Source organism: Scyliorhinus torazame, chromosome 2 (assembly GCF_047496885.1).
Source record: "Scyliorhinus torazame isolate Kashiwa2021f chromosome 2, sScyTor2.1, whole genome shotgun sequence".
NCBI lineage: Eukaryota > Metazoa > Chordata > Chondrichthyes > Carcharhiniformes > Scyliorhinidae > Scyliorhinus > Scyliorhinus torazame.
In genome coordinates, this window is record NC_092708.1 from 77,354,767 (window position 1) to 77,374,492 (window position 19,726).

Consider the following 19,726-nt stretch of genomic DNA (forward strand, 5'->3'; position numbering starts at 1 on the left):
TGGAAGCAGGGACGATAGTGACGTTTAAGGGGCATCTTGACAAATACATGAATAGATGGGAATAGAGGGATACGGACCCCGGAAGTACAGAAGATTTTAATTTAGACGGGCAGCATGGTCGGCGCAGGCTTGGACGGCCGAAGGACCTATTCCTGTGCTGTACTTTTCTTTGTTCTTTGTATCGGCTGAGGTTATTCATGAAGGCCTCGCCTTCTCAACTATGCCTCTCACCTGAGGTGTGGTGATCTTCAGGTTAAATCAGCTCCTTCAAAGGAGAAAGCAGCCTATGGTCATCTGGGACTATGGCAACGTTACCTTACCCTTACATTATAATATAAAATTTAGGGCAGCACGGTGGTGCCGTGGTCAGCACTGCTGCCTACTGCACTGAGGATCCGGGTTCGATCCCAGCCCCGGGTCACTGTGTGGAGTTTGCACATTCTCCTCAAGTCTGCATGTGTCTCACCCCCACAATCCAAAGATGTGCAGGTTAGATGGATTGACCACACTAAATTGCCGCTTAATGGGAATAAAATAATTGGGTACTCTAAATATATTTTTTAAATATATAAAATTTATATTTAATTTTTCAAAATTATCTTTTTTAACCTCAAGATTTAATGACATGTGACTATAATTTGGAATATGCGTCTTCATTGGTCGCCATAACTTATTTTGTTCATCTTGCTTTAAAACTAAGTCAGTAAAGAGTGTTGGATAACATTAATCAATTGAGAAGATGGATTTAATGATGCTTAATGTAATTAGTTCCAGAGATGTCGAAGGCAGCATAGTTATTAGAGTAAGCTTGTATAATATATGTTGGAGATGTTTGCATTTTGAACATTTTCTTCCAATACATTTACAAAAGAAAGAATATAGTTCCAGTGATTATGTAAAAATGATTGAGGTAGTTGATTTGTTATCAATCAGATCCACTCAGTAATTTTTTGAATCAAAGCTCTATAAGCACAGAAGGAGGTAATTTAACTCATTGTGCCACTTCTTTGAAAGAGTTATCCAATGAATCTTATGCCCTTGTTTGTTCTCCATAGCTTTGTATTTAATTCCTCTGGAACCCTTTCCGCCAAATTATACTTTGACCAAATCGCATTACATGCAATAATTGTGGGAAATTATGGAAAATGTTATATAATATTGTGCTGTACCAAATCACTTGACCTAATATTAATGTATTGAAAATTTTCCATCCAAATGTTTGTATCACCAATTTCTCAAACCACATTTAAAACAGTAATCACTGATGTTAATTTGTCATGATGTAATTACATCTTCTGACTAGTGAGGCACTGCAGCAGGAGGTTATAAATACAGTGTCACAATGGATATGGACACAGGAGTATATTTGGAATATGAAAGTGAATACAAAATGCATAATTTTAAAGTGCTGATTGAATTACACATGGGTGACCTGGTCCACATATTCTTTATACACTTATTCCACTTCTTGTCAATTGCATTTGATCCAAACTCCCCATGCGCAGCTGCATTGTATTGGACATAATGCCATACCTCTATAGTATTCCACAATAGTTCACTCATCAATTTTAGTTTATTTTTGTGCCTTTCAACTCAAGTAATTGAGTTGAGTGTAAATTGCATATTGATTAAATTGAATGTCTACCTGTGAGTTCCTCAGCAGCTTAGTTTGGAGTTTGTTAAATATGCTGGTAGTTTTGATGTATGTCAAATACATAACTAACCAAAGATAAAAATATTTTTCTGCATCCTCTGTAGTATATCACGATCACATGTGTCAGTGTGCTTCTGGTGGTATTGATTCATTTCATAAATCTGTAGGGGCGCGAGTTATAATATTCACCCATTAACTAGTCTTGGATGAGAAATGGAATCCAATATGTGTAGTTTATTGTTTTTAATTAGTTTCATAGCATATAAATAAACTAACAGAGATGACCTGATTACATTTGGGCGGCTTTATGACAAATAGCTGTTTATGTGACTCGGTGTCAGATTTTGTTTGATAGCACCCCTGCGAAGCACCTTGGCCTGTTTCACTATATAAAGGCAATACATGTTGTTGTTTAGAAATGTTGGATGTTTTTCTAATTGTTCTCAGTTATCATGGTGGGATTACTTCAAAACATATGTGCCAGTTAATGAAACATGTAGTGAGAACAAGAAATACCTAAGATTACAAGAAGTCTGTCCCCTGCTTGTGCTGAACAGAATTATTCAGAACCAGTACTGCATGGTATCCATGTTATTTACAGGGACTGGATTAAGAAAGGTCATTCAGTGTTGTACTTTATCAAGTTACTTTCTAATGGGTGGGATTCTCCATCACGCCAGCCCTGTATTCCGGCATGGCGCGGCTCCACCGGCAGCAGAATTCTCCATTCCCGCAGCCGGCCAATGTGGTTTCCCATTGTGGCCATCCTGTGCTGTCAGGAAACCCGCAGGCGTGGGTGTACTGCCGGCGAAGCGGAGGATCCTGTCGACGGAGAATCCCGTTGATGATATCATGGGTGAAATTCTACCCCAACGGCGCGATGTCCGCCGACTGGCGCCAAAAACAGCGCCAATCAGACGGGCATCGCGCCGGCCCAAAGGTGCGGAATGCTCCGCATCTTTGGGGGCCGAGCCCCAACATTGAGGGGCTAGGCTGGCGCCGGAGGGATTTCCGCCCCGCCAGCTGGCGGAAATGGCGTTTGTTGCCCCGCCAGCTGGCGGAAATGGCGTTTGGTGCCCCGCCAGCTGGCGCGGAAATGCGGCGCATGCGCGGGAGTGTCAGCGGCCGCCGACAGTTTCCCGCGCATGCGCAGCGGGGAGAGTCTCTTCCACCTCCACCATGGTGGAGGCTGTGGCGGAGGCAGAAGGGAAAGTGCCCCCACGGCACAGGCCCGCCTGCGGATTGGTGGGCCCCGATCACGGGCCAGGCCACCGTGGGGGCACCCCCCAGGGTCAGATCGCCCCGTGCCCCCCCCCAGGACCCCGGAGCCTGCCCACGCCGCCTGGTCCCGCCGGTAAATACCAGCTTTGATTTACGCCGGCGGGACAGGCAATTTCTGGGCGGGACTTCGGCCCATCCGGGCCGGAGAATTGAGCGGGGGGTCCCGCCAACCGGCGCGGCCCGATTCCCGCCCCCGCCCAATCTCCGGTACCGGAGGCTTCGGCGGGGGCGGGATTCACGGCGGCCAACGGCCATTCTCCGACCCAGCGGGTGGTCAGAGAATGACGCCCAAAGTGTGTATAATTTGGAAGCTGATAAAGCCAGTAGAAACCATTGAAATTGTGTAGATTATGAAAATGTGGCGAAAATTGTGTTGTAGGAAACATTCCGAAAATTGTGCCTTGTATATTTCTATGGAACATTTGCCCTGTTTTTCTTGCTACCCATTTTCTTTGACATGCTGCTACGTTCCATTGAATTTCCCTTTCCAGTCAAGATTGCGGGGTGGTCTGTAAATGCGCATTCCTCCAAGATCCACACCAGTGCACTGGCTGACTCTGCAGGGGGTTGTGGGACAGGTCCTCAAAACCTTTCGTAAGATATTGATTAAAGAGCCCTTTTCTGAGAGCCTTTCAAACCCTATACGCTGAGATGTTCAATCACAATATAAAGGGCTGTTTCTTTTAAATCGTCTTGCTTCTGTTAGATTGGATTCATCACCAGTAATAAGCACAAATAGCTTAAAGGCAAGTAAAATCTAATTATTGTTATAAATTCAGCATTTAAAGAAATCAAACAGTTGTGAAAGCAAGAAGACATTTCAATCTTAGCTTGCCCTGAAGTGTGTGCAAATTTGAATAATTAAATGAAGTATGAAAATCATTATGATGATCAACTCTGCAATGAGTTCTTAATGCTTGTGTTTTTCGCATTATGAATAATATGTTATGATTAGGAAATTTCAGTGATAAAACCTATTATTTCTGCCTTTTGTAGGATATAGGAGGTTCAAGCCCTCCCCAAAGAAACTGGAAAGGAATTGCTATTGCCCTGCTGGTGATCCTTGCTGTGTGCTCTCTCATCACCATCTCGGTCATCCTCTTAACTCCAGGTAAACAAGATACCCACTCACATATCATTTCCAAATGAACGTAATAAATAGATAATTTGCTCAATTTAATTCTACTTGTAATAATTAAGATCAGGGGATTAGATAGGGTGGACAGTGAGAGCGTTCTCCCGCGGATGGAAATGGCTGGCACGAGGGGACATAGCTTTAAACTGAGGGGTAATAGATATAGGACAGAGGTCAGAGGTAGGTTCTTTACGCAAAGAGTAGTGAGGCCGTGGAATGCCCTACCTGCAACAGTAGTGAACTCGCCAACATTGAGGGCATTTAAAAGTTTATTGGATAAGCATATGGATGATAATGGCATAGTGTAGGTTAGATGGCTTTTGTTTCGGTGCAACATCGTGGGCCGAAGGGCCTGTACTGCGCTGTATCGTTCTATGTTCTATGTTCTATGTTCTATCCTTTTGAGGGGAGAAATAACATTTCTGGTTGTTCCATAGTGCACCTTGTAGCAATTGCCTTCAGTAGCGTTAGCATTGGGATGGGGTTCCATGTACAGAAGTATTTGACACATAATATGATGTGTGTCTTGTGAAAAGCTGAACTGACCTCGGAAGATACTTTCTCAATGTACTCGATATACATTGTACGTATCAGCTCCTCCATTTGCAATGTTTCAAAGTCGGGATCCTGCAGTAGGGCTTTTTCAGTGTAGCTGCTTTGATACTGTTTGAGATTGTGCTTGTTGCAATCCTCTGAGGGCACACCATTAGCTCTGCTACGTCGCTCACAGAATCCGTTTGCATCATTGTCACTATTTCTCCAACAAGCTACCATTCTTTCTCAGCACCACATACAAATAAGTATGTGGCCTTTCTGGTGGTAGCGCAGTCACCTGTGGATACACCAGAGCAGTTACAAATTCTATGATGCGCTGTATTTTTCTTTTAATATCTTCCAGATGTTAAAAAAAGAACCTCTTGAATTAAATGAAAGGTATTCCATCAAATTCTGTACATCCGGATCATTGATCAATAGTCCTGGTAGCTGAAAAGGAAATACTTTCTTTTGGTCAAACAAAATTGGGCCCAAGTCCGTGATAGCATCTCAAAAGTGGTAGGAAAACTGTGTTGTTGCCAACACTGTGATCTTCGCAAAGTTCCCCACAGCTGCCTGCAGACCCCTCAGTCGAGCAGTAGGCCCATTCAAAATGTTTGCTTAGGACTTATAACATTTACAACCCTTATGACATTTTGAAACCAAATGGGTCACAGCATGTCACAGATTATCTTTTGACCAAAGTCAGTCTGGTCATACAACATTCATACACCTTCCTCCTTATCTTTGAGGAGACAGGGCGGAATGGTGGTGCAGTGGTTAGCACTGGTGCCTCACGATGCCGAAGACCCAGGTTTGATCCCGATCCCAGGTCACTGGGAATGTGGAGTTTGCACGTTCTCCCCGTGTCTGCCTGGTTTCACCTCCACAACCCAAAGATGTGCAGGGGAGGTGGATTGGCTATGCTAAATTGCCCCTAAGAAGACAATACAGGTGTTCCCCAATCAGAAACCTTGGCTCAACCAAAGGGTTCACTCCCTGATGAAGTCCCGGATGGCGGCGTTCAAGTCTAACTACCCTGACCTATATAAGAAATCCAGGTACGATGCACGGAAAGCCACCAGGGACGCCAAAAGACAATACCGGATCAAACTAGATTCCCAGGCCAATGACACAAAAACCCACAACGACTATGGCGGGCTTACACAAGATCGCAGGCTACAAAGCAAACCCAGGCGGAATATATGGGACTGGAGCATCCCTCCCCGATGAACTGAACAAGTTCTATGCCCGCTTTGAACATTCAGCCAATACATCAGTGCCACCCGCCCCAACAGTCCTGAACACACCCACACCAACTATTACAGCCTCGACGGTAAGAGCTGCCTTCTTGAAAGTGAACCCATGGAAAGCGAGGGACCTCGACGAGTCCCTGGTGAGCACTCAAAGCCTGCACAGACCAGCTGGCGAGTGCATTCATAGGCATCTTCAACACCTCACTTATACACTCCGAGGTCTTCACTTCCTTCAAGAAGACCACCATAATGCCAGTATCAGAGAAGAACAAGGTCGCGTGCCTCAACGACTACCGGTCGGTGGCCCTGACGTCTGTTATCATGAAATGCTTTGAGCAGCTAGTCATGAGATGGATCAATGCCAGCCTCCCAGACGGTCTCAATCCATTGCAGTTCGCCTATCACCGCAACCGATCCACAGCAGATGCTATCTCTCTGGCCCTACAATCAGCATTCGAACACCTCGAGAACAAGGACACCTAAGTCAGACTGCTGTTCATTGACTACAGCTCTGCCTTCAACCATTATCCCGATGCACTAATAACCGAACTCTGCAATCTTGGACTTGATCCCTCCCTTTGCAGCTGGATCCTTGACTTCTTCGCTAACAGACCACAATCTGACAGGATAGGTAACAGCACCTCCTCAACAATAGTCCTCAACACCGGGGCCCCGCAAGGATTTGTGCTCAGTCCTCTACTGTACCCTCTGTACATGACTGTGTGGCAAGATTTAACTCCAACTCAATCTATAAGTTTGTGTATGAGACGATTGTGGTGGATCGTATCTCAAACTACGAATCAGACTATAGAAGGGAGATAGGTCACTTGGTTGCATGGTGTACCGAAAACAACCTCTATCAAAATGTTGGAAAGACCAAGGAATTGATCATCGACTCAAGAAAGCATAACATGACCCCCCCCTCTCTCCCCCCCCCGTCTACATCAATGGCTCCGAAGTGGAGATGGTCGATAGCTTTAAGTTCCTGGGGGTCACCATCACCAACAGTCTGTCCTGGTCCACTCACGTTGAGTCAAGAAAGCCCAACAACGTCTCTATTTCTACGGAAGTTAAAGAAATTCGACATATCTGCATCAACTCTAACAAACATCTGCAGATGTGTCATAGAGAGCATCCTATCTGGCTGCATCACAGCTTGGTATGGCAACGGCTTGGCCCAAGAATGCAAGAAATTGCAGAGCATGGTGAACTCAGCCCAATGCTAAAGACAAGCTCCCCACCCTCCCATTGATTCTGTCTACACCCCCTGCTGACTCAGGAAGGCAGACAGCGTTATCAGAGATCCCTCACAACACGCTTTGCCCTCTTCCAGACACTTCCATCAGGCAGAAGATACAGAAGTCTGAAGGCCCGCATATCCAGACATAGGAACAACGTCTTCCCCACAGCTAAAAGACTCCTCAATGACTCCCCCTCGGACTGATCTGTTCCCTGTAAGAACACTATTCATGACACCCTGTGCTACTCTTGCTCATGTATTTGCTTTGTTTGGCACTTTTAAATAAAAATAATCTTTACTGCCACAAGTAGACTTACATTAACACTGCAATGAAGATACCATGAAAAGCCCCTAGTCGCCACATTCCGGCACCGATTCAGGTATTATTCTGCACTGCAACCAATCACTATTTATTGATGTACCATTTGTCAATGTACCTTGTTGATTAATCTTTTGTCTACTATGTATGTACTGTGTACATTCCCTTGGCCGCAGAAAAATACTTTTCACTGTACTTCAGTACATGTGACACTAAATATCAATCAATCTTAATTGGAAAATTAATTCATTGGGTACTTTAAATTGTTTTTTTAATCTTTGCAGAACCAGGATAAGTTCTCAGGCTCTACTAATCAGGCTCTTTTCTACTTCTCCACTCAAGACAAAATGATCCCCCTCCACCTACCTTCCTGCAGCTTGGATGCCACCTGTGCTGCCCAGAAATTCCCCTAGTGGGGTTGCGTCAAGGTGCGTAACCTCCAACTGCAACCAACTGTCCAAATAGTAATGAGCCGCAGCCTTCAAATGGACTGGGCTCATTACAAGTTCACCAGGTACCCCACTGGCACCTTATATGGTCAGCTGGGGAATCTAAATTCTGTTAATTAAATATAAATCTGTATTTGAAAATAAACTAGTATCAAAATAGTGACCATAAAATGCGACAATTGTTGTTAAAGGCCCATCTTGTTCATTAATGTCCTATATGGAAGGAAATTTACTTTCCCTGATCTGGCTTATGTGCGACTCCAATCCTACCACAATGTGGATGAGATTTAGGCCTAGATTTTTGTTCCTGGGTTGGACAGCGGGATTTGAGAAATTTCCAGGCTTGCCGCACCTGTCTCCGTGGAAATAGTGCCCTGAATGTCCGGATCTTCATTCTGGGGGGTGGGGGGCACGGGTGGAATCTAGTCCAATGCCCCCAGATACAGATTGGAAGTGGCTGAAGGTTCTGTTGAGTTATTGTGAAGGGCTGTTTAAAAGGCCGGCCTCAGTTCTCTGCAACTCCGTTCCAGGCGTTTGCTGAAACATTAGGCCCTCAGGCCCTCACCCCTCAGACACCCTCTCACACCCCCACACCCACTTCCCATGTCAATACATAGCAACTCATGCCAACTCAGGCCTCCCAAACCCCAATTTCACACTATGCCCCCACTTACCCCTATTGTCTTCTCATATACACCACGTCACCTCCAACCCCCTCATCCATGTCCACGGCCTCTAGAGTCATTATGCAATCTCATGACCCCCATCCATCCTCATGGATCTTTAAAGCCCCGAGGTCAACTTAGTGCCAACTTAGTGACAATTCTTTCCCCCACCCACAACATATAACACCTTCACCCTCCATGTCACTTCAGAGGTTGAGTATTCTGTAATAAATGCCATAGCTCCAGATTCTCCGAAGTCTTTCCACCACAAGTTAGGAATGTGATAGAATACTCCCTACTTGCTTAGGTGCGTGGAGCTGTCCAACACTCAAGAGGCCCATTCACCCCCTCCACCACTCGCAGTGTTCCATTCACACAATGCACTGTAGCAACTTGCCAAGGCTTCTTCAACAACATCTCACAAACTTGTGATATCTGCCACGTAGAACGACAAAGGTGGCTGGTGGATAGGCATAACACCAGCAGAAAATTTCCCTGCACATTACGTACCATCATGACTTGCAAATATTTTGCTGTTCCTTCATTGTCATTGGCTCCTGGAACTGCATCTTGATGAGCACTTTTCACAGTAACTTCATTGAAGCCTACCTGTGACAATAAGCGATTTTCATTTTTCACTGTGGGTGTACCTTCAAACTGAAGTGGGTCATGCCAGCAATGTCCACAACCCCAAAATGAACCAGTTTGGATTATCAAACCAAACCTCACGGAATGTTGATTAATGAGAATGGATATAGCACGATAAGAGTGAGCAAATAATGAGTAAACTATAATCTTTGTTTCTGAGTTTGGTATAATTTATAGAGTAAGTTTAGGTAGAATTTCTCTCTGCAATACATGTTGATATTCGAACTGATGATCAGGCCTACATGTATTCACTTGTATTTTCTATATTTAAGACAATTTTATGCAGTGGTGGATAGAGGCCAACGATGTCCAATAAATATTCTGCGCAACATTTAAATATATTGCTGACATGCTTTCAGGATGCCATTATAATTTGGCTGCAACCCTTAAAGAATAAATTTATTAAGATTTCCCTTGTAGATTATTTGCTATCCTGTCTTAAAACATTACTTTCTTCAGTACAGCGCGCTAATCCATACATACGCCACTAAACGCACTTTCATAACCACACTGATGCTTCTTCAGACACCACTCAGGTATATTGTTCATGCATTTCCCATTGTGACGTTGAAATCCAGAGGAGTAAAATGCGGTCAAAATTAAGAATGTGCCACAGACTATGCAGCTCATGCTGTTTTACAGTGGCATGGCATGAACAAAAACTAATTTTGTACGTGACATAATGGAACAGAATCCTTCCAATTACTATGTAATTCTACTGACTCACAGAGTCCCATTATTATTCTTACTTTTCATGTGTCAATTTGTATCTCTGCGTGATAATCACATTTTATTATGATGATTAGAAAGAATTAATCTAATCTACACAATAGTCTAGTTTAAAGATAATCGAAGGATAATTGTGGAATTTGAAGTTGTATTCCATTGGAGTAAAGTTTATATTCAAGATTTAATGCTATTAAAGGAGACAAAATGTTATTGGCGGGAGAAGGAACATCCCCAGTTCATCAGGAACTTGAACATATATCTGTTACCAAATCCTGCCAAACCATCCAGTCTTGCAGGAAATTACATTGTGGTTAAACTCGATTTGTTAAAAAGTGGCATGCACTAGACGGTCCTCAGTTTCCAAGAGACTTCCAGATGAGCGCAATGAAATCTTCTATCCTAATGCTGCGCTGCTCCTGATGTGCTGCACAGCACTCTGCTGGGGCAGACCAATGCCTGCCCTCCATCTCCATGCCAAGCTGGTCTTCATGGACAGCACCATATTGCCAGAACCATGGATCCTCCTGTGTCACCATCTCAGTTCAGTACTACATTGGGGGTTGGGGGGTACAGGGGTAACCTTCCCCAATGGTGCCACACACCAATGTTTATCTGGACATAGATAAACACTGCAGATCTTACCAAAATGCCAAAACAAATTACAGGACACGGAGTTATTGATCCATTAAACCCCAAAACTGAAGTTGTAGCTTGCTTGCAGCACATCACCCGATAGGTTTAGAGCAGTTGTCTTGAACATAATGCCTTCAGGCGAGGAACAACCAATGGCATTTGCTTCCGGGATGTTAACTAGTGCTGAATCCAACTGTGATCAACCCAACAAAGAAACTCTGAGCATTATATTTGGTATTCGAAGGTTCCACCATTATTTATTTGGCTGTCAATTTAGTCTATTGACTCACCTTCATCTCTTAACAATTTTTAGGGTTGCATCGCTGCTAGTCGATCACAACGTTGGACATATGATTATGTCATTGAATATTGTTAGGTTAAGGATACATATGTAGATTAGTAAGACAGTCTCTTGGGTGGACGTCTGTCTCATTTTGGCAGAACACAATGTTCAGGAACTTGGCTCTTAGGGGTACTAGGAATGGTCAGTGTTGCATCTAGCAAAACCAACTCAGGAACTGTCTCTGGTTGTGTAAATGTTTCTTTCACAGCAGATTCTGTAATTTCAGCAGTTGTAGTCCTCAAGTCAGGCACATGAATGTGGGGACTTTGTCTAGGCTGCTGCTGAAAATCAATAAGACCAAAAACATAAGGATGAATCTGCAGAACACTTTAACAACATATTCTATCTGTCTCACGTGGAAAATGTTCGGGTAATGTCTTATGAGGTGCGGAAATCTATCTGAACAGATCCGGTGATAGGGAAGGTATTGGACATGATTCAAAAAGGCACTCTAACACAAGAGCACAGAATGAATTCAGATTTTAAACCCTATCTTACAGGCAACTTGAGTTGACAGTACAAAATGGAGTATTGTTGTAATGGTTACTAGAGTAAATCATTAATGCCTTATCGATGAAGTAGAATCCTGGAACAGCTGCACGATGACAATCCAGTTGTAGATAGAATGAAGGAGTTGGCAAAAGGCTATTTCTGGTGGCCTAGATTGGATGCTCAAGTAGAGGAGTAGGTGGGGTTATGCCAGTCCTGCACTGCGTTGTAAAATGTTGCTCCACTACAACCTTTGCATCTATGGGAATGGTGTAACAGGCCATGACAAAGAATACATGTCGGATATGTGGGACAAGTTGAAGGACACAAGCTTTTGGTCATGTTTGATGCGCTTTCGAAGTGGCCAAAGGTTGCCATCATTAAAACGACAACTACGGAACAGATCATAGAAAGGTTTGACGAGGTATATGCAAGATTCAGGTGACCTGAACAACTCATGAGCAATAATGGTACTCAGTTCACATCAAATTCTAGGACTACCTGAAGGGGTCTGGCATCTGCCATATCAAATCTGTCCCCCACTATCCAGCTACCAATTGCTCAACTGAACATTTGTTCAATCGCTCAAGGGCACAGTGAAGATTTTAAGGGATAAAGGCTCTGCACCTAAACGTGTCAATAACTTTCTAGTGATGCACAGAAACACTGCACACTCAACAACACAAAGCTCACTGGCTATACTGATGTTCAAAAGGAAACTACATACACATTTCGACCTATTGACACTCCCTTCAACTTCAGAGATAGTCAGCCAACAATATCAGGCACAAGTGGCTGGAAGGGAACAACATTCCAAAAGCAGTCTTTGACTGTGGGGAACATGTTCTTGTAAGAAGCTACACCTCAGGTGAAAAATGGACTCCAGCAATTGTATTAGCCAAGACGCGTCCGATTTCATACACTCTACAATCTGATGATGAATGAATTTTGCGTCGGCACACGTCTGGACGTAGTGAGTGTACAGAATCTAGACCAGATTTTTTCACCACAGAGGATATGGACAGTGACACCCGACTTGACGATTACAACTGCCAAAATTATGGCATCTGTGACGACAGAATCAACCACACAACCAGAGGCAGTTCCTGAGTTAGTTCTGTCAGATGTAACACTGACCAGTGTACAGGAAGATACTCCTAGTACCCCTAAGAGCCACGTTCTTGAACATTGTGTTTTGTCAGAGCGAGTCAGACGTCCACCCAAGAGACCATCTTACTCATGTGTATATGTATATCCGTAACATAGAAATGTTAGTTATGGCATAATGTGTTGGATCTGTGATAAAGTGATTGATTAAGTAAAAATACCGAGGCACGAAAGTAGTAATGAGAGGGGTGTTATGCATCAGAATTACCATTGGCTGGTGCAATGTCACATGTTTCGCAATTGCATAGTCGGAGCATTTCACGGGCTTCTGTGGAGTTCACCATTGTACCCGGTTTGAGCAACATCTTGGAAATAAATCCCTTGCACTAAGTTATACACACTCGACATGTGACACCTCTGATTATTTCTCTTTGCCGCTACAACAAAGAGTAAAACAATAAGAAGCAGCAACAACAAGATGCAATGATCAATGCAATTGCCCGTGGAATCCAAAGAGCTAATAAAAGCAACATCTTCAAGGAACTTAATCAGAGCACCAATTACAACAACCTTTTTTTTGCTTTATTTACAGTGCTCTTTATGTCAGGATGTGATTTATCTTTATTATTCAATTTATTTATGATAGAACAAAAGGAGATAACAAGCTAAATGGATTATAAATGCAAATAATGCTGCAATGTTATTGAATCCCACAGAGTTTCTAATACAAAAGACATACCTTCCAGAAGTGTATTTTGGCACAAAACGTAAAGAAGAAAAATTAATTTATGATAACAAAAAGGAAAATATCTATTTCTGAAATTGTAATTACATTTTACCTGTGGGATGTCCTGCCCAATGTGAACTTGGTAGTTGTGCAAGAAAATTGGAGTCTTTACAGGGTGAATATTTTCCAGTGGATCATCCAAAATATGACAATTCCTTAGTAAACAGTTTAGTGTCAACAAAGTTCAGTGCCACACTAATTATGTTGAGTGCAAATTTTAAATGTTGATATCTGTAAGCAGCAAGCACAGACTTTATTCAAGCTCTTCAACGTAAACGTAAATTCAGCAGTTACATCAAGAGAGATGTTTTAAATTATTCTTCAAGCAAATGGAGATTATGTGGAATTTTGGAAGGTTAGTTCCAGATTTTTTTAACTTTCTAGTCTGTTTTATGATTGAATTAGAGTTGATGAAAGAAGGAAAGGGCCAGGACAATGTAGCACGGACTTCCCACCAGTAAAGAAAATCTGCTCTACTTTCCTCCAGGAGTGTGGAGATGTGACACTTACATTTGCTGTTTTCCAACACTCACCATGCAAATTACAGTGTAAAAGGAGGCCACTCAGCCCATCGAGCCTGCACTGACCCTCTGAAAGAACACCCTCCCTAGGCTCAAAGAACAAAGAACGAAAAACAATACAGCACAGGAACAGGCCCTTCGGCCCTCCAAGCCTGTACCAGTCATGATACCAACCTTGTCCAAAACCCTCAGCACTCCCTTGTGCTGTATCCCTCTATACCCATCCTATCCATGTGTTTGACAAGATGCCTTTTGAATGCCGTTAATGTATTTGCTTCCACAACCTCCCCTGCCAACGCATTCCAGGCACTCACTAGCCTCTGTAAAGAAAACTTGCCTTGCACATCTCCTCTGAACTTTGCCCCACGGGCCTTAAACCTATGCCCCCTGGTCCCTGACCCCTCCACCGTGGGAAGAGTGTCTGCTGGCTCCTTCGTCCTATCCCCATAATCCCATAACCCCAAATAATTTGCACATCTTTGGACATTAAAGGAGAAATTTAGCATGTTTAAACTGCACACTTTTGGATTGTGGGAGGAAACCAGAGCACCTGGAGGAAACGCACACAGACACAGGGAGAACGTCCAAACACCACACAGTCACCTGAGGTCAGAATTGAACCAAGGTCCCTGGTCTTATGAGGCAGGAGTGCTAGCCATTGTACCACCGTGCCCCTTGATATAAAACATTCAAATTCCTTTTTAGCACCTGTGGTCTACCTCCAAAAATGCATGCAGATATAAAATAGCAATTGTTGAATTGCTGATTGCTGGGTAGTGGTATTCAGGTGACAATGCAATTTATGGGCAGCATCTGCACATTTTATATTGGTTAAAAAAAAACTGCTCAATAGTGGTCTTCTTGCCACTTAATGTAGCACAGTCTTGCTAATAAGCTGAGCATTTATCCTGGTTCAATGTACAGGAGTTTTCAAATTCTGGAGTTTCCTGCTCTGGCGCTGAAAATGTAATTGAGGAATGCATCCTTGCCGATTTCGGGTCCATGGAACGTTGATTAGTTTGAGGAAGGACTCCAAAAGTCAGAATCTGGGAATTAATGATTGGTTTCAGGATTCAGTTGACATTTGCCCCTGAAATGAAAAATGAAATGAAAATCGCTTATTGTCACAAGTAGGCTTCAAATGAAGTTACTGTGAAAAGCCCCTAGTCGCCACATTCCGGCGCCTGTCCCCTCATTCAGGAGGAACAATTGCCTCAGAGAGTTGCTGGCCATGCTGATTGTCAGCTCTGTGAACTCACCAGTATCATCCAAAAACGGTGGCCACTGCTGGGACTACCCAGATTCAAGATACCTGGAGTCCAGAGGCAGAGAAGTGTGGGGCTCTCATGGCAGGGACAGGATTGCAAGTCTTGGCGGTGGGGGTGGTGACAGGGTGTGGGGGGAGATGAGACTGGTGAGGTGAGGGAGGTTGAGATCATGTTTGAAAGACTGGTGTGGGGGGCAGGAGGCCAGGCCTCAAGAGTGGCAAGAGCTTGGGTGACCCTAATTGAGAACAGAGGCCAGTGATGGAGGATCCACCTTCTGAACTGAGACATGACTAGGCTGACCTGCTCGCCTCCCTCTTCCCTGTAAAATTTCTGACAAGTTTGGGTCAGCCTCCTTCTGCTGTTAATTACCTCATCATACATCACCATCCTTGACTGAATATAATAGGTATACAAAGATTATTTCTGAACCATTGATTATACGAATGCTTAACTTGCCTGATAGCCTGATGTTTCTGATGTTCAAGCAAAAAGTTAGTAGTCCAACAGCTTTGTTAAGTTTGTATGTTAGTTATGTCTGATGCTGTTCTTGGCAGATTCTTCTACAAGCTATATTGAATCAGGGTGGTTTGTTCTTCTCTTGATGACGATAAAGAGTGAGACAAATGCTTGGCCGTGGAGTTGCATTTTGTGGTGACACATGCAAGTTTGTTGCTGTTGAAGGCCCACAACCTCTTGAATACCCAGTTTTCAGCTGTTATGTCTATCATTAAGTCTGTCTCACACTACAGATTGGAGAATGTCTCATGGTGGAGACATGTGCGAGACCTATACAATTCACATGGGGAAGGTGAGTTTTTGTATGTACAAACTGTCATGATATACATCAACGTATCATGGTGCAATCACACATACACTGACACACTGATGGACATACAGTAGGACCAACCAGCATACACAACATCGCAGCCAATCACCAGTGAGAGCACACGCACTATAAAGACAGGGGACAGGAGAGTTCCCTCGGTTTCCAGCAGCAGCCAGCTCAGAGCACAGAGCTCACAGCCTGCCTCTCAGACATTCACCATGTGCTGAGTGCCTCACCTAGATAGTGATAGGACAGAGTCCACAGATAAGCTGGTAGTGCACATACCCAAGCTTACAGTATGATATTACAGTTGAGTTGTTAATAAAATGGGATGAGAGAAGAACTAGCTAAGGTAGACTGGGAGCAAAGACTTCATGGTGAAGCAGTTGAGGAACAGTGGAGAACCTTCCGAGCGATCTTTCACAGTGTTCAGGAAAGGTTCATACCGACAAAAAAGAAAGACGGTAGAAAGGGGAAAAATCGACCGTGGATATCTAAGGAGGTGAGGGAGAGTATCAAATTGAAGGAAAAAACATACAAAGTGGCAACAATTAGTGTGAGACTAGAGGACTGGGAAGTCTTTAGGGGACAACAGAAAGCTACTAAAAAAGCTATAAAGAAGAGTAAGGTAGATTATGAAAGTAAACTGGCTCAGAACATAAAAGCAGATAGTAAAAGCTTCTACAAATATATAAGACAAAAAGAGTGGCTAAGGTAAATATTGGTCCTTTGGAAGATGAGAAGGGAGATTTAATAATAGGAGACGGGGAAATGGCTGAGGAGCTGAACAGGTTTTTTGGGTCAGTCTTCACAGTGGAGGACACAAATAAAATGCCAGTGACTGATGGAAATAAAGATATGATAGGTGAGGACCTTGAGATGATTGTAATCACTAAGGAGGCAGTATTGGGCAAGCTAATGGGGCTAAAGGTAGACAAGTCTCCTGGCCCTGATGGGATGCATCCCAGAGTGTTAAAAGAGATGGCTAGGGAAATTGTAAACGCACTAGTGATAATTTATCAAAATTCACTAGACTCTGGGGTGGTCCCAGAGGATTGGAAAGTAGCAAACGTGACACCACTGTTTAAAAAAGGAGGTCGGCAGAAAGCGGGTAATTATAGGCCGGTAAGCTTAACTTCGGTTGTAGGGAAAATGCTGGAATCTATCATTAAGGAGGAAATAGCGGGGCACCTGGAGGGAAATTGTCCCATTGGGCAGACGCAGCATGGATTCATAAAGGGTAGGTCGTGTCTGACTAATTTGGTAGAATTTTTTGAGGACGTTACCAGTGCAGTAGATAGCGGGGAGCCAATGGATGTGGTATATCTGGATTTCCAGAAATCTTTTGACAAGGTGCCACACAAAAGGTTGCTGCATAAACTAAAGATGCATGGCATTGAGGGTAAGGTGGTAGCATGGGTAGAGGATTGGTTAACTAACAGAAAGCAGAGAGTGTGGATAAATGGGTGTTTCTCTGGTTGGCAACCTGTAACTAGTGGGGTCCCTCAAGGATCAGTGTTGGGCCCGCAGTTGTTCACAATTTACATAGATGATTTGGAGTTGGGGACCAAGTGCAATGTGGCAAAGGTTGCAGCCGACACTAAGATGAGTGGTAAAGCAAAAAGTGCAGAGGATACCGGAAGTCTGCAGAAGGATTTGGATAGGTTAGGTGAATGGGCTAGGAACTGGCAGATGGAATTCAATATTGCCAAGTGTGAGGCTATCCATTTTGGGAGGAATAACAGCAGAATGGATTATTATTTAAACGGTAAGATGTTAAAACATGCTGCTGTGCAGAGGGACCTGGGTGTGCTGGTGCACGAGTCGCAAAAAGTTGGTGTGCAGGTGCAACAGGTGATTAAGAAGGATAATCGAGTTTTGTCTTTCATTGCTAGAGGGATTGGGTTCAAGACTATGGAGGTTATGCTGCAATTGTATAAGGTGTTGGTGAGGCCACATCTGGAGTATTGTGTTCAGTTTTGGTCTCCTTACCTGAGAAAGGACATATTGGCACTGGAGGGAGTGCAGAGGAGATTCACTAGGTTGATCCCAGAGTTGAGGGGATTAGATTAAGACGAGAGGTTGAGTAGACTGGGACTGTTCTCATTGGAGTTTAGAAGGATGCGGGGGGATCTTATTGAAACATATAAAATTATGAAGGGAATAGATAGGATAGATGCGGGCAGGTTGTTTCCACTGGTCGGGGAAAGCAGAACTAGCGGGCGTAGCCTCAAAATAAGGGGAAGTAGATTTAGGACTGAGTTTAGGAGGAACTTCTTCACCCAAAGGGTTGTGAATCTCTGGAATTCCTTGCCCAGTGAAGCAGTTGAGGCTCCTTCTTTAAACCTTTTTAAGAAAAAGTTAGATACCTTTCTAAAGAATAAAGGGATTCGGGGATATGGTGTACGGGCCGGAGAGTGGAGCTGAGTCCACAAAGATCAGCCATGATCTCATTGAATGGCGGAGCAGGCTCGAGGGGCCAGGTGGCCTACTCCTGTTCCTAGTTCTTATGTTCTTATGTTCTAAAATAGAGTTACACCATCTTCAGCCGTGTTGACCTGTTTGTAGACCGGAACACCCAACACGACACAGACAACTCACTCTGGTCATTTATACCAATGCTATTGTGCAGATGTATTCTTGTGACAGGTGGATTGACGAAGACAAGGGGCGGATTCTCCACCCCGCCAGACCCGTTTGCTGGCACGGCATGGCACGGCACGGTGTGATCCTCCGTCCCGGCAGCCGGGGATTGGGTTTTCCCATTGCGGCCACCCCATGCCGTCGGAAAATCCATGGGGGTAAGTGCGCTGTCAGTGAAGCTGAGGATCCCACCGACAGAGAATCCTGCCCATGGTCATGCAAGTTACCTCATATGTGTTCCTCACTATCTGACATACATCCAGCCTAGTAGCCTTATCTTTGAGGGTATAACCAACTTGGTTAGTCAAAATGCCTGCAAAATGCCTGTGCAGCACGGTGGCGCAGTGGGTTAGCCCTGCAGCCTCATGAGGTCCCAGGTTCGATCCCGACTCTGGGTCACTGTCTGTGTGCGGTTTGCACATTCTCCCCATGTTTGCATGGGTTTCGCCCCCACAACCCAAAGATGTGCAGGCTAGGTGGATTGGCCACGCTAAAATTGCCCCTCAATCGAAAAAAATGTATTGGGTACTCTAAATGTATTGAAACAAAAAGGCCTCTGCACCATTCTTAGTAGTAGACATTGAATTCCGATTTCCAGAGCTTCTTCCTCAATGCTTGTTGCAAGCAATAAATGCTGGCACAGCCTGTGACGCGCAAGTCCCATGAACAAATCTTTTAAAAATTCAGCTTTGAGGAATTGTGCACTCGAATGCTGAGTAGGTGGAGTAAGAAGGACCTTTGATCTTACTTGACCAGAAACTGAGACTGGAGTCTGGGTTCAATGTTGACAACTCCAAGGGCGACACCCAACCCAAATGTATAAAATTGTGTCCCCACCTGTTAGTGGGACAGAACATTTATATGAACATTAGTTGATTATCAATGCAGAGTTTTGAAGATGAGATAAGACTAACAATGCATAGTTTAAGCTGGAATATTGGATGACCATTCACAGACTTAAAATCATTTTATTTTAGTAAATATGTGCTCATAATAGCTGCTACATGGCAGCAAAGATCTCAAAACCGTGACCTTTATCGCAAAAGCTGACATTTATGTTGTCTTGTAATCCTGTAGGTTCCCAGAAGAGTTACTTCATGAAAATAAGTACATTAGCTTCTGTATTTAGTACACTGACAGAACATGATATGGGACAAATATAAACTTAAACCTGAAACCAATCATCAATCTCCAGATCC

At 43.7% G+C, this 19,726-nt stretch overlaps 1 protein-coding gene across 1 annotated transcript in view; it reads left to right on the forward strand.

Annotated features, from left to right (window-relative positions):
- The window catches only part of LOC140388578 (inactive dipeptidyl peptidase 10-like), a 1,987,526-nt gene that overhangs the window by 869,060 nt on the left and 1,098,740 nt on the right, over positions 1 to 19,726 (forward strand). Inside the window, exon 2 of the mRNA XM_072473003.1 lies at positions 3,932 to 4,046. Within this exon, the coding sequence (XP_072329104.1) occupies positions 3,932 to 4,046 (115 nt within the window). The remainder of the gene's footprint in view (positions 1 to 3,931; positions 4,047 to 19,726) is intronic.